At 38.5% G+C, this 17,021-nt stretch overlaps 1 protein-coding gene across 1 annotated transcript; it reads left to right on the top strand.

Annotated features, from left to right (window-relative positions):
• The first annotated feature begins 14,532 nt into the window (after positions 1-14,532).
• On the top strand, positions 14,533-16,727 carry LOC117274387 (transcription factor PRE3-like). The gene is made up of 2 exons (XM_033653654.2): positions 14,533-14,658; positions 16,578-16,727. The coding sequence occupies exons 1-2, from the start codon at positions 14,533-14,535 to the stop codon at positions 16,725-16,727; spliced, it is 276 nt and encodes a 91-aa protein (XP_033509545.1).
• Positions 16,728-17,021: the final 294 nt, after the last annotated feature.

The following is a 17,021-nucleotide window of genomic DNA, read 5'->3' as shown; positions in this document are numbered from 1 at the left end:
GTACCAAACCACTGATCAGTTTTACTCAATATCTGCAGGTACACCATCAAGAGAGAAACATGAGAGGGTGACCCTAGGGGGATAGATCTATATCCACACATTGCACGGGCAACTCAAGTACTGCACGGACAACTCTAGTGCTACAATAACAACCGCACGAACAACTCACGTTCTAAATAATCAATATTTGGACAACTCACGTGCTAATAATATCAACCGCACGAACAACTCACGTGCTAACAACCAAATTTCTCTCGACGTTGTCGCATGCTACCAGTCCAGCTCATAGCATAGAGGAAACAAATATACGGGAATATATGTACGTAATTATCACGACCCGAAATTTTCCACCGACAGGACCGTGATGGCGCCTAACATTTCACTTGCTAGGCAAGCAAACGTTAGAGAATCATTAAACCAATTCCTTATTTCCATTCAGTAAATAACTATAATTAAGTAAAATGAAATATAATAAGTGCGAAATATCATAAAACTGTATTAATTACTACCACCCGGATTTGGAGTCACAATTCACGAGCATTCTAGAATTTGCTACAAGTAATAGTCAGAAAGAAATACAACTGTCTTAATGAAAGAAATAGTAGAACAAAAAAGATAGACGGGGACTTCAAGGTCTGTGAATGCCGACAGATCTACCTTGAGTCTCCGGATAGCGGACCAATAGCAAAATGTCGATCAACCCGAGCCGGTATCAAAATTTGCACAGAAAGTGTAGAGTGCAGTATCAGTACAACTGACCTCATGTACTGGTAAGTGTCGTGCCTAACCTCGATGAATTAGTGACGAGGCTAAGGCAAGGCACCTACAAATCAACCTGTACAATTTAACAATGTATATGCAAATAATAGAAATGAAGAACTAAATAAGAAATGTCGGGAGGGGAACATACTGAGGGGAATACAAGATAAAGAACTACAATAGAATGATCACTGGAGCAGTCAATATACCATGAATCAACAGGAATAGTGAATACAGAAAGGAAAAAAGCACGGTATCACCCTTCGTGCTTTTACTCTCAATCTCACCATAAAATTAATAGAAACGGCACGACATCACCCTTTGTGCATTAACTCTCATATCATGGCACGACATCACCCTTCATGCATTAACACTCACAATATGGCACGACATCACCCTTCGTACATTAACACTCACAATATGGCACGACATCACCCTTCGTGCATTAACACTCTCCCTTACCATAGTGCAATGCATAAATAACAACAGGGAGATAGAATAACAAGTACAAACCTTACTTCAACATTTGGTTCCATAATATCAATCTCAACTTTAAAATAAAAACTCAACTATCACCAGAAAATCCGTAAACATGATAAGAACGATAAATTGAACAACACTAGTATAACACATAGCAATTTGGCATAGGAATGAGACAATATAAGAAAAGCAGAGAAACATGGAAAACAGGTAAATTGGCGGCGCATAAGTACTTGTCACCTCACATGTACGCCGCTCACATGAATTTCACTTAGCAAGTAATCTAAGGTTCCTAATTCCCTCAAGTCAGGGTTAGACACAACACTTACCTCGCTCTGAAGGCCACTTAATTCTCAATCACAGATTTTCCTTTGGAATTCACCTCCAAACCACTCGTATCTATTCAAAAATGACTCAATAATATCAAATATTGCTAAAGGAATCAATTATATTGCATAAATTGAATTTCCCAAATTTTCCTCCAAAAATTAAAAAAATTGACCCCGGGCCCGCTTGGTCAAAACCCGAGGTTCGGACCAAAATCCTTTTACCCATTTACCCCCGAGCCCGAATATGTAATTAGTTTTGGAATTCGACCTCAAATTGGGGTCTAAATTCTCAAATTTTCGAAATCTCTAGTTTCTACCCTAACCCCTAATTCTACCATGAAACTCTAGATTTTAGGTTGATAATTCAAGAAATGTAATGGGTAATTGAAAGAAAATGGTTTAGAATCACTTACCATCACTTTGGGGAAGAAAATGACTCTTGAAAATCGCCTCAACCCGTTTGGTTCTTGAAAAATGTTGAAGAAATGGCTTAAACCCGTGTTTGGAGTCTGTTTTAAGTCACTGGACAGGCGTTCGCGAGAGGCCTGTCACAATCGCGATGCACAACGACCTAAAGCCTTCGTGTTCGCGAGTCTTTCTACGCGTTCGCATAAGGCAACTCCCCCCAAGTCTTCACATTCACGACCAGTCCTTCGCATTCGCGAAGAAGAAATTTCCCCTTCCCCCATTTTACCTTTCGCGTTCGTGACACTACCTATGCGAATGCGAAGAAGGGCACACCAGAAAAGCTGCTGCAGCAAAAATCTCAAATTTCTTTAAGTGCAAATCACCCCGTAGCCTATCCGAAACTCACCCGAGCCCTCGGGTCTCCAAACCAAACATGCACACAAGTCTAAAAATATCATACGGACCTTCTCGCTTGATCAAATCGCCAAAATAATACCTAGAACTCCGAATTTAGCACCAAATCGAATGAAATTCTCAATAACACTTTAAAATTACTATTTTCTCAACCGAAGGTCCGAATCACGTAAAATTACTATTTTCTCACCAAAATTCTCAAAGAGGTCTTAAATATCATAATGAACCTGTACCGGGCTCCGGATCTAAAATACGGACCCGGTACTAACAATGCCAAACATCAATCAATTCTTAAAAATAATTAATTTTCAAACTTTTAATTTTCATCAAATATTCATAACTCAAGATAGGGACCTCCGAATTCAATTCCGTGCATACGCCTAGGTCCCATAATTCGATACGGACCTACCGGGACCGTTAACGCATGGATCCAGGCCCATTTACCAAAAATGTTGACCGAAGTCAACTAAAATCAACTTTTAAGGCAAAAATTCTTATTTTCATTAGTTTACAACATAAAAGCTTTCCGGAAACCTGCTTGGACTGCGCACGCAAATCGAGAAGGGTAAAAATGAGATTTTTAAGGCTTAAGAGCGTAGATTCGAGTTCTAAAACTTAAGATAAGCTTTTAGATCATCACATTCTCCACCTCTAAAACAACCATTCATCCTCGATTGGACATAGAAAAGTACCTGGGCTGTGAAAAGGTGGAGATATCTACTCCGCATATCGGACTCAGACTCCCAAGTAGCTGCCTCAATAGGCTGACCTCTCCACTGCACTCGAATTGAAGGGTAACTCTTTGATCTCAACTGGCGAACTTGCCGGGCTAGAATTGCCACCAGATCCTCCTCGTATGTCAAATCCTTGTCCAACTAGACAAAGCTGAAATCTAACACGTGGGACGGGTCACCATGATATTTCTGGAGCATAGACACATGAAATACCGGATGAACTGAGGATAAACCTGGAGGCAACGCAAGTCTATAAGCTACCTCCCTCACTCTCTCGAGGATCTCAAATGGCTCGATATACCTAGGTCTCAACTTGCCCTTCTTCCCAAATCTGATAACACCCTTCATGGGCAATACCCGAAGCAATATTCTTTCTCCAGCCATGAATGCAATATCACGAACTTTATGGTCGGCATAACTCTTTTGCCTAGACTGAGCTGTGCGAAGTGGATCCTAAATAATCTTGACCTTATCCAAGGCATCTTGTACCAAATCGATACCCAATAACCGAGCCTCTCCCAGTTCAAACCAGGCAACTGGCGAACGACATCGCCTTCCGTATAATGCCTCATATGGAGCCATTTAAATACTCGACTGGTAGTTGTTATTGTAGGCAAACTCCTCTAATGGCAAGAACTGATCCCAAGAACCTTCAAAGTTAATAACACAGCATATACTCCAAGATCTAAATAGTACGCTCAAACTGCTCGTCCGTCTGAGGATGGAATGTTGTGCTCAACTCAACCCGCGTACCCAACTCACGCTGTACTGCCCTCCAAAATGCGAGGTAAACTGCGTACCTCGATCGGAAATAATAGACATGGGCACCCCGTGAAGGCGGACAATCTCACAAATGAAAATTTCAGCTAACCTTTTTGAAGAATAGGTAGCTTCCACTGGAATGAAATGTGCTGACTTGGTCAACCTATCCACAATGACCCCAAACTGCATCAAATTTTCTCTGAGTCCCTGGGACTCCAACAACAAAATCCATAGTGATACGCTCCCATTTCCATTCAGGAATTTCTAACTTCTGAAGCAACTTACCAGGTCTCTGATGCTCATACTTAACTTACTGACAATTCAGACACTGAGCTACATATACAACTATAACTTTTTTCATTCTCCTCCACCAATAATGTTACCGCAAATCTTGATACATTTTGGCGATACCTGGATGAATAGAATACCTGGAACTGTATGCCTCTTCAAGAATTAATTCACAAAGCCCATCCATATTAGGCACACAAATACGATCCTGCATTCGCAGAACTCTATCTTCCCCCACAGCAACCTGTTTGGCATCATCGTGACGCATCGTGCCCTTAAGGACAAGTAAACGAGGATCATCATACTGCCTTTCTCTGATGCGCTCATATAAAGAAGACCGAGCCACTATGCAAGCTAGATCTCGATTGGGTTCTGAAACATCTAACCTCACGAATTGGTTAGCCAGAACTTGAACATATGCAGCTAATGGCCTCTCACCAACCAGAATAGACACAAGACTGCCCATACTCATAACCTTTCTACTCAAAGCATCGGCCACCACATTGGCCTTTCCGGGGTGATACAAAATGGTGGTATCATAGTCTTTCAACAACTCCAACCATCTTCTTTGACTCAAATTAAGATCTTTTTGTTTGAACAGGTACTGAAGGCAACGATGATCAGTAAATACCTCACACGAGACACCGTAGAGGTAATGCCTCCAAATCTTCAGCGCATAAACAATGGCTGCCAGTTCTAAGTCATGAATAGGATAATTCTTCTCGTGAACTTTCAATTGCCGCGACGCATATGCAATTACCTTGCCATCTTGCATTAATACTGCACCAAGCCCAATGTGAGAGGCGTCACAATATACCGTATACGATCCTGAACCTGTGGGTAATACCAACACTAGCGTTGTAGTCAAAGCGGTCTTGAGCTTCTGAAGGCTCAACCCATACTCGTCTGACCATCTAAATGGGGCACCCTTCTAGGTCAATCTGGTATTAATAATTGTTCATAATCAATTACATAATCGTCAATTAACTTTATGTTAACAAAAATATCATTTCAAACATTCACAATACTAATAACGAGATGCGAGGCATGAAAACCTCAGAATTATTTACCCGAATTAACGAGTCGCATTTAACGCCACCTGGGCGGGCACCTGCCTCGTAGGTTACAACTCAATATTACAACATGAATTTGGCAAGTATGCACAGAGCATTTCATACAAATATTTTTAAATAAGCCTAGCAGGCATGACTCCCTATTAGTACTACCGTACAAATTAAATTTCATAAGGGAGAATTTAAACACAAGAATAGTTTTTATCACAAGGATCTCGACCTTATATAACTTCCACCGCAGCTCATAGCCCTATTTAAACATAACAATTTATTTTAAAATACGAGGACCTCGGCCTCCGTTTTGAATCACAAGTAATATGCACATCTTGCCAATCGAAACTTTCCATTTTCTCCTTTTAAATAAATTTCGTTAAACAAAATCACAACACATAATGAACCCCACATCGGTAGGGCATATAATTCATAATTTGTAAATAAATTATCCGGAAATACATCAAAACATACCGAAATAAGTACCAGAAAGGTACCTTTAGCCTCATTGATCTTATTAGAGTCCATCATGGAATGATAGGTATAGTTATCTCCATAAAACCTCCCAACAGAAGTAAACACATAAGTAGATTATAGAATTATGAAGCGCACTCATAAGTGGAGCACAATAGGAGGACTCGTCTTGATAGTCAGAACCGAATCAAGTTAAGGAAATTACTCCTTTATTTTAAATCAAGGTCGTACCTATAACGACACCATCTGATGTAACGACCTCCACCATACCATAAAACAAATATAACAACGGCTGGGTCTCCACTTCTAGGACGCCTTCTACCCGTCTGTCCTCCACCCTTAACTGATCGTGTGGGTGGTGTAGTAACTGCAATGGGGCACGTAGCCTGAGTGCTTTGATGAAATATGCCTCTCCCAAGTTTGGGACAATTTTCTCATAATGTGCCTCGTATCGCCGTATTCATAACAACCCATTTGCGGGTTTGGCTACTCATACTGAGTCTGTGCCAGATAACTAGAATAATCATTATAGGACACTTATGTCAGTGGTGCATTAAAAGAACTTATTGGAGCACCTCGATTAATCCGATGTGTGAACTGGGTTGGCCGACTACCCGAGCCCCCGCCATAATGATTTATACTCACAGAGTAGAATCCACTGAATCTCCAAGAACCTCGAGACGTCTTGGTCTCCTTAGTTTCCTTTTTCCTTACCCCGAACATATTCTAATATCTTGGAAATTTCTACCACTAGTGGAAATGAAGTATCAGCCTGTAGCTCCCGAGTCATACAAAATTTTACGATCATAATAAGTCCCTTAATGAGTCTGCGGACTCGCTCTTTGGCTGTAGGAAGCAAAGTAGGAATATGACGGGCTAACTTATTGAACCTGATGGCATATTATGACATTGTCATGGTGACCTGACGCAATCGTTCAAACCCTATGCACCATGCATTACGGAGAGTCCGGGAAACAAACTCTTTCAAAAGCATTTCTGAGAACCGAGCCAAGTGGGCGGTGTTGTATTGGCTGGTCTGCCCTCTTCATAGGCTTGCCACATACACCTGTGTAGAATTATGAATTATCTCTCCCAAGGCTAATTTATTCTTTTGTTATGTTGTCTCGACACTGTTGAGCCGACCCATTTCTTAACATACTCTTCGATTCTTCTCAAAGGTAACTCTTACCCCTAATTATACACAACGATCACAAAATTAAAGCTCCATACAAACAAATCTTGGCACAAACCACATAGTCCAGAATCTCGTCAACCACTGTACTTCCTCCGAAGCATCCCAAAATCTGCAACCATGACGTCCACGCTGAGTAGATCTTCTGTAAATTTAAAGTTGTTTCTCTAACTCCTTTGGTACTGAAGTATAGGATTATTACGGAGGCGGACATACCACAAGTCCCAACCTTATCCTCTACAAAATATCAGGCCTTAAACACATGTAAATTTTGGGATACATTTCAGGCCAAAACTGATATAACACATGACTCGCAATCCATTCATTGATAGTGGACTCCCCCACTCGGCGCGAAGTCATAGTTCACCACGTCCGATGGTCCACAATATTAACCTTCACAACTCGTATAAATCAACCAGATGCCATGCACCCCCCCTCCCCCACATTATTCACTGAGTGATCTCTTTATACGTCTGCATCTTCAGTCAGAATCACATGTTGAGGCAATGTTTGCGCATCTCTGGCTCCCACATAGTTCATCTACGGCATCACGAACCGTCGACGCACAACTGATACCGAGTGCGCAATGTCATACACGAGTAGATACAAAGGAATGTGAGATATAGGTTTCAAGAAAAATCAATGTCGCATGATAAGGAATGAAAGAGGTGATATTGTTCTTAAACTTCATAGCCTCTGAGAGATAAGTACAGACGTCTCCGTACCGATCCTTCAGACTCTACTAAGCTTGCTCATGACTCGTGATACCTATGTAACCTAGTGCTCTGATACCAACTGTCATGACCCGAAATTTTCCACCGACGGGACCATGATGACGCCTAACATTTCACTTGCCAGGCAAGCCAACGTTAGAGAATCATTAAACCAATTCCTTATTTCCATTCAGTAAATAACTATAATTAAGTAAGATAAAATATAATAAGTGCGGAATATCATAAAACTGTATTAATTACTACCACCCGAATCTGGAGTCACAATTCACGAGCATTCTAGAATTTGCTACAAGTAATAGTAAGAAAGAAATACAACTGTCTGAATGAAAGAAACAGTAGAACAGAAAAGATAGACGGGGACTTCAAGGTCTGTGAATGCCGACAGATCTACCTTGAATCTCCGGACAGCGGACCAATAGCAAAATCTCGATCAACCCGAGCCAGTATCAAAATCTGCACAGAAAGTGCATAGTGCAGTATCAGTACAACCGACCCCATGTACTGGTAAGTGTCGAGCCTAACCTCGACGAAGTAGTGACAAGGCTAAGGCAAGACACCTACAAATCAACTTGTGCAATTTAACAGTGTATATGCAAATAACAGAAATGAAGAACTAAACAAGAAATGTCGGGAGGGGAACATACTGAGGGGAATACAAGATAAAGAACTACTACAGAATGATCACCGGAGCAGTCAATATACCATGAATCAATAGGAATAGTGAATACAGTAAGAAAAAATGCACGGCATCACCCTCCGTGCTTTTACTCTCAATATCACCATAAAATTAATAGAAATGGCTCGGCATCACCCTTCGTGCATTAACTCTCATATCATGGCACAACATCACCCTTCGTGCATTAACACTCACAATATGGCACGGCATCACCCTTCGTACATTAACACTCATAATATGGCACGACATTACCCTTCGTGCATTAACACTCACAATATCGCACGGCATCACCCTTCGTGCATTAACACTCACAATATGGCACGGCATCACCCTTCGTGCATTAACACTCTCCCTTATCATAATCCAATGCATAACTAACAAAGGGAGATATAATAACAAGTACAAACCTTACTTCAACATTGGGTTCAATAATATCAATCTCAACTTTGAAATAAAAACTCAACTATCACTAGAAAATCCGTAAACATGATAAGAATGATAAATTGAACAACACTAGTATAACACGTAGCAATTTGGCATATGAATGAGACAATATAAGAAAAACAGAGAAACATGAAAAACAGATAAATTGGCGGCGCATAAGTACTCGTCACCTCACATATACGCCGCTCATATGAATTTCACTTAGCAAGTAATCTAAGGATCCTAATTCCCTCAAGTCAGGGTTAGACACAACACTTACCTCGCTCCGAAGGCCACTTAATTCTTAATCATAGTTTTTCCTTTGGAATTCACCTCCAAACCACTCGTATCTATTCACAAATGACTCAATAATATCAAATATTGCTAAAGGAATCAATTATATTAGATGAATTAAATTTCCCAAATTTTCCTCCAAAAAGTCAAAAATTTGACCCCGGGCCCGCTTGGTCAAAACCCGAGGTTCGGACCAAAATCCTTTTACCCATTCACCCCCGAGCCCGAATATGTAATTAGTTTTGGAATCCGACTTCAAATTGGGGTCTAAATTCTCAAATTTTTGAAATCCCTAGTTTCTACCCTAACCCCTAATTCTACCATGAAACTCTAGATTTTAGGTTGATAATTCAAGAAATGTAATGGGTAATTGAAAGAAAATGGTTTAGAATCACTTACCAATACTTTGGGGAAGAAAATGACTCTTTAAAATTACCTCTACCCATTTGGTTCTTGAAATATGTTGAAGAAATGGCTTAAACCAATGTTTGGAGTCTGTTTTAAGTCACTAGACAAGCCTTCATCGCATTCGCGAGAGGCCTGTCGCGATCGCGATGCACAACGGCCTAAGGCCTTCTCGTTCGCGAGTCTTTCTACGTGTTCGCATAAGGCAACTCCCCCCAAGACTTCACGTTCGCGACCAGTCCTTCGCGTTCGCGAAGAAGAAATTTCCCCTTCCCCCATTTTACCTTTCGCGTTCGTGACACTACCTACGCGAACACAAAGAAGGGCACACCAAAATAGCTGCTGCAGCAAAAATCTCAGATTTTCTAAGTGTAAATCACCCCGTAGCCTATCCGAAACTCACCCGGACCCTCGGGGCTCTAAACCAAACTTGCACACAAGTCTAAAAATATCATACGGACCTACTCGCAAGATCAAATCGCCAAAATAATACCTAGAACTCCGATATTAGCACCAAATCGAATGAAATTCTAAGAACACTTTAAAATTACTATTTTCTCAACCGAATGTTCGAATCACGTCAAATCAACTCCGTTTCTCACCAAATTTCTCAGACAGGTCTTAAATATCATAATAAACCTGTACCGGGCTCCCGAACCAAAATATGGACCCGGTACTAACAATGCCAAACATCAATCAATTCTTAAAAATAATTAATTTTTAAACTTTTAATTTTTATCAAAAATTCATAACCCAAACTAGGGACCTCCGAATTCATTTTTGGGCATACGCTCAGGTCCCATAATTTGATACAGACCTACCGGGACCATCAACGCACAGATCCGGGCCTGTTTACCAAAAATGTTGACCGAAGTCAACTAAAATCAACTTTTAAGGTAAAAATTCTTATTTTTATTAGTTTTCAACATAAAAGCTTTCGGAAAACCTGCCCGGACTGCGCACACAAATCGAGGAGGGTAAAAATAAGATTTTTAAGATGTAAGAGCGCAGATTCGAGTTCTAAAACATAAGATGACCTTTTGGGTCATCACAGTAATCAATGAATATCAAGTTTCATACACTTGTACTGGTATAAATAACATGCTATAGCATGTGCAATGTGTGTTATTACAGCTAGAACAGACAATTTCATCATGAACTTGCAGTTTATCAGGTTCAACCGAAAGAATAATCTCAATGAAATCTCAAGTGTGGTGCAAATAGCTCACAAAGAACTATAAATAGGAGAAACATTTCAACTTGAAGTTTAGCAATCAATTCCAAGCAAGTCATAGCCTAAGCACTACCCCGAGCAAGGAAATAGCATCCCCGGTGCACGCATATAGGATCAACCCCACACATATGCGCCACTCATAGCACGTAACTATCACAAATAATTCCGGCAACTAGTTCCTCAACCAAGTTTAGGTAGGATATTTATATCAAGCAAGCTAAATCACTCCTCTAACATACCCTTCCCGTGTGTATCAACCTCTGGATGATCCGAACCTAGTCAAAGTAATGCAATACCATCAATAAAAGTTATAGGAAGTGATTCCAAACGATAAAGCTAAGATCTATAACTCAAGTCAAAAAGTCAACCTCTGAGCCCGCACCTCAGAACCAGAAAAAATTCATTAATTTCAAACACCCATTAAATTTTGAGTCCAACCATACCAAAATCATCCAATTCCGACTACAAATCGACCCCCAAATCCTCAATTTTTACTATCCAATAACATAGTCCAAAAATCCCCAAATTCTATCTTAGATTCATGAAAATTAGGTGCAATAATCAATGGGTATTCAATATCTATACCAAAACCGAATAAACAACACTTACCTCTTCAATTGGAATGAGAAATGCTCCAAATATTGCCTTAGACCGTGTCCCACAATTTTAAAAATGAGAAAACAATGAAAGCCCTCAATTTTTATTAACATGCCCAGCATTCTCGCACCTGCGCCGCATATTTTCGCTTCTGCGGTCAAAGTTTCGCACCTGCGCTATTCACTTAAACTCCGCCCCGTCGCATCTGCGGTCAAATGCCCGCACCTGCGGGACCGCACTTGCGGAAAACTTCTGCATCTGCGGCTCATGCTCACCTAGTCGCCTTCCGCATCCGCGGACCTTCCCTCGCATCTACGGATGCGCTTCTGCGCACCAACGTCCGGTTTTGCGGATTTCCCTGCCCAGCTCATCCTCCGCAAATGCAATCCATTGTCCGCATCTGCGGAGTTTTCCCTGGAGGTCCCAACTTCGCTTCTGCGAGTCTTCAGCCGCACGTGCGACTCTGCATTTACGGCCAAGCCCATCGCAGATGCGATTACGCCATAAATCACCAGCCTTTAGCCTTCATCCCCGAGTCCAAATGACCCATTAACCATTTGAAACACCCCCGAGGCCCTCGGGACCCCATCCAAACATACCAACAAGTTCTAAAATACAATACGAACTAGCTCGAAGCCTCAAATTACATCGAACAACATAATAACCACAAATCACACATCGATTCAAGCCTAAGGAACTAATAAACTTCAAACTGCTAAAATTAATGCCGAATCATATCAAACCAATTCCGATTGACCTCAAATTTTTCACACCAGTCATAAATGATACAATGGACCTACTCCAACTCCCGGAACCTATATCCAAACCCGATATCAAAAAATTCAACTGTCGGTCAAACCCCTAAACTTTTAAACTTTTGTCAAAATGCACTAAATCAACCTACGGACCTCCTAATCAAAATTCGGACACACGCCTAAGTCCAGAATCAACATACGAAACTATCGGAACCATCAGAACTCCATTCCAGAGTTGTTTACACAATAATCAAAGTCTGGTCAACTCTTCCAACTTTGATACTAAGTGCTCCAATTCACTCCAAAACACCCCTGAAACCAAACCAGCCACCTCGGTAAGTCACATAACCACAAATGAATATAGAAGAAGCAAAAAATAGGAGAACACGGCAATAATACACAAAACGACCGGTCGGATCACCACACTCAGTTAAAATGTCAAAATGAAATTTGATGACGATTTTAAGCTGCCATCTATTTATGCCTTGTCATAGTATCTCACCAGATAAAATATGGCAGATGTAACCAGAAGAAAAAATCGAGCCATCAGAAATTTCAATTAACGAACCGATGGACCATGTTAGTGCTCCAATGCGATATTTCCTGTGTGTTTGCATAAGAAATGAATCAACATAGAATTCAAGTACACAAGACACGATGGCAATAAAATTATGTGCTTGAGACATATGAAAACTTTAATTGTTTACTATAAAATTCTTTTAGTCTTCACTTTTGAATGTGCTAGAGGAAGCATGAAATTACAAGAAATTGGAGGTTATATCTATAAAACAACAAATAAAATTAACTTCCGTCGATCTCTTCGCATGCTCGGATTGAGCTATAATGTAAAATTTATTTTTTCCAGCTTAAAGTACATTACTATTATAGAACTAATCAACGCAAAGTAGTAATTAAGTTACCGGATAGTTCATAACAACAATAACAACGTAACACCAACAATTCGCAATTATACATGCCTCAACCTCAATCAAGGTAGGACGGTTGTATGAATTTTCAACGTTCATGCCACTCCGCTTAAGCTTCTAGTTTGTACCGAAAGGCAAGAAATTCACCTAACTTGTACTAACAGAATTATGACTTAGAAGAATCCGAAATTTGCATCTGATTAGTTAATTTGAAAAAAGAGCTCTATGAAAGCGAAGGTCGATCTGTCCGAAATAGATAAGGAACAGAGACTGATGAGGATCAGATAAGGATTCATCTTTTACCATAACAGCTTATGAGTGACTCACTGTTGTAATATTAAAAACATGCAAAATATTAACCTAAGGGAGGAAGAAAAAAAAAATCCAATTAAGAACGATAACGTTTATTTTGCATTCATGTGGGGTCCACGTGTCATTTGATTTGGTTTCCATTTTAGTAAATGATATCATTGACCAGTCAACCGGTCCTCTGCCACCCTACTCCATTCCTTCTTGAAATTTCATGTGTGTGATTTTAGTGGTGAGCTTGTAGATCTTTCATGTATATATTTTATTTGTTGATTTATTTCAAGAAGATGGTTACTGATCTGATATCGTGAATTAGTTTCACTTTCTAGACAAATGCTCATTTTATTAGAACATAGAATGCAATAAAATAACATGGTATTGAGTGTATTTCTGACAGTCTCACATATACACAGAGAGACAAAGAGAACAGTAGAACACCGCAAACTAGTCAGAACATTTTAAACTATTATGTAGAAAACTAATCATGAGTAACTATCTGTAATAGTTGAAACTAATACCCCGAAAATAAAAACAACTTGCTTCAAAAAATTAAATTACGATCATGGTATAAAATTATTTACACTGTCAATTAATTTGTTAGGTATATATATGTAAATTAAATTCATAAAATCCAAAAGAGATTTAATAGCGTGTTAGACCAAGATTGTCCAAAGCCAAAAACAATTTTTTTTTAAATTTGAAGTGTTTGACCAGACAATTTTTGAGAATCAAACAAAAATAGTTTCTTTCTAAAAATATATTTTTGAAAAGCACTTTCGAGAAAAATACAATTTCAAACACTTTTTAAAAGTTTGATCAAACATAAACTGTTTCTCTTTAAAAGTATTTTTAAAAAAAATATTTTTTAAAAAAAAATTCTCAAAATAAACTGATTTTTAAGGTTAACCACGCTATAAGTCCAGTTTTGCAACTTTAGAAGGAAGATATCATATAGAAGGCACAATTTTTGAAACTTTGTTTCTTCTATCTCCCAAAACCCTATTCCAACACAAGCTATATATCCCCATCTTCTTTCTCCCATAGTCCCAATGCAATTGTCTTGTGCATTAGTGTTTTTCTCTTTCCTCTTTTATCTTCTTCAAAGCACCCCTTTTTACAAACTCTCCATAACTTGTCTCCCACATTATATTTTCCCCACATTGCATACTCAAGACGAATATTTCTCAACCACTATTGCTTGATCCATTATAAAATTTGTTTCTCCACTGCTAAGCTGCTTCACTTCAAAGAAAACAATATTCAGTAATCTGAAAGATGTCTAACAGCAGGGCTCGCTCAAGGCATTCTGGGGTTTCAAGGATAACTGAGGACCAAATCAATGATCTTGTTTCCAAGTTGCAACAGCTTCTTCCTGAGCTTCGAAATAGGTCCTATGACAAGGTACTTTGCGCTTCTTAATTTGGAGATGATCCAAAAGATTTTTACTCTCTTTGTTTCAATTTATGTGTCTCACTTTTCTGTTTAATTTGGTTAAAATAGAATAATACATTTTTATATATTTAGTGGGCGTTTGGACATAAGAATTGTAAAATTTTAAAATAAGGGGGAAAATTTTTAAAGTGAAAATGGTATCTGAAATTTAGAGTTATGTTTGGACATGAAAATAATTTTGAGTTGTTTTTGAAGTTTTGTGAGTGATTTGAGTGAAAATTTTGAAAACCAGCTTTTTGGAGTTTTTCAAATTTTCGAAAATTTTCAAAATATGCGTCTTCAAGTGAAAATTGAAAATTTTATGAACAAACGCTGATTTCAGAAAAAAGTAAAATTTTTTTGGAAAAAAAAAAAAAAATTCTTATGTCCAAACGGACTCTTAATAAGTTTAATTTTTATTCCAACATTCATATTTTACAATTAATGATATTTTCTTTTTTTGGAATGACATGGCATGTTTGATAACACAAGATTCAAAAGGTAGTTTTTGATATATTATACACACTTGTTGGATGTACAAATAAAGTTTCACATTAGTAGCTAAAAAGATTGGGATACTACATATAAGGTATAAGAATCTCTTAATGGTGTGAGACGTTGTGGGAAAAACCACATTGGCTTAGTCCAAAGCGGATAATATTATATCATGTTAAGAGTATCTGTGGACTGGTTTAGCCCAATAATTGGTATCAGATCCTAATTTCGACGGGACGAGTATGAAGATGGTAGAGCGATGCTTCGTGGATCAATTTGCTTACCTTACGAGCTTGGAGATGAGCATACACGAAAAAACTAGTTGCAGACTTCGATTTTCATAATTATTCTCACAATGAGGGTGGTACACGGTGAATTCGAAAATTAACTCGTGGATCGTGATAATAGACGACGTAGAACTTAGTTCGAAAAAGAGACCCTTGGATCATGGTAGTAGTCATGTGAAACTTAGTTCGAGGGAGAGATTGTTGGGTGTGCGAATAAAGTCTCACATTGGTAGCTAAAAAGATTGGGATGCTACATTTAAGGTGTATGGATCTCTTAATAGTGCGAGACTTTTTGGGAAAAATCATGCGGGATTAGCCCAAAGTGAACAATATCATACCATGTTAAGAGTATCTGTGAGCTGGTTTAGTCCCACAATATCTTTAGTTTAAGATCATAAGATTCAAATATCTTTTTTACCTTCTAAAACTTCATACTCTTGTCAAACTAAGACATAAAATATAACTGATATAGTAATATATACTCCCTTCGTCCCAATTTATGTGGCAGTTTTTGACCCGGCACAAAGTTTAAAGTCAAAAAAGAAGATGACTTTTTAAATTTGTGATCTAAAACAAGTCATAGATATTTGTGTGATTATTAATTATCTCATTAAAAGTAAAGTAAAAATTTTAAAATTAAATTATTTCTATAAGGAAGTATTATGCATATTAGACAAAAAAGGAAAACATGGTACATAAATTGAGATATCTTATATTTTGTTTAGGAACTATAGTATGCATTATAAAACTTCTATGACATCTACATGCTTAATATATAATATAATAACTCTTTCGAACCAAAAGAAAAAAGAATCCGAAGAGCTCCTCCTTCACTACCATCGCGAAGGGAAAACAAACTGAAAAGAAAATCAAAATTTTAAGTTTCTTTCAGTTAGATTTAGAGGTACAACGTATATGGAAAAAGAAATAAACAATCCTAGAAAACTATCATAATCTCAACTTTTTGTGACCTCCTCTTAAAACATTACAGTTACTGAACTTGTCCGTTTTACTATATCTCAGACTGTATTTTGTTTACAAATATCTATCACAGTTCCCATCTCAATTAATGTTCTACATTTGTTTTGGTTAATGCATGTATGGCAGGTTTCAGCTGCTAGAGTATTGCAAGAGACGAGCAACAACATTAGAAACTTGCTCGGAGAGGTTGATGATCTAAGCGAGCAGTTGTCTCAACTTTTAGGAACTTCAGACACCACGCAAGCAGCACTGCTTAGACCCCTACTTATGCAATAGACTCCACTAGTTTCTTATTTCTCTTAAAAAAGAAAATTGCCACTCGTTGTTTTTCCTGACAGCATTTATTCTAGGGTTTTATTAGGATTCTCTTTAATTTATCTAGAAAATCATTGTTAAGTATCTCAAGTGATGTTTTGTACTTCAATACCACACACAAGAGGGGTGATTTGTGTGATGTTCAATTTTTCGCGTGCACAAATTATAGATGGACATGGTTCTTCTATGTGTTCCTTATACTACACTTGCGGAATAATAAATGCAGAAAGTAAAGAACACAAGTACTTTTACGTG

This window comes from Nicotiana tomentosiformis, chromosome 10, assembly GCF_000390325.3.
Source record: "Nicotiana tomentosiformis chromosome 10, ASM39032v3, whole genome shotgun sequence".
NCBI classification, from domain to species: domain Eukaryota; kingdom Viridiplantae; phylum Streptophyta; class Magnoliopsida; order Solanales; family Solanaceae; genus Nicotiana; species Nicotiana tomentosiformis.
This window is presented reverse-complemented; position numbering and strand designations above follow the sequence as displayed.

Coding starts and splice junctions, on each gene's coding strand:
- LOC117274387 (XM_033653654.2), top strand. CDS start 14,533: ATGTCTAACAGCAGGGCTCGCTCAAGGCATTCTGGGGTTTCAAGGATA. Junction 14,659..16,577: donor GAAATAGGTCCTATGACAAG/GTACTTTGCGCT, acceptor CATGTATGGCAG/GTTTCAGCTGCTAGAGTATT.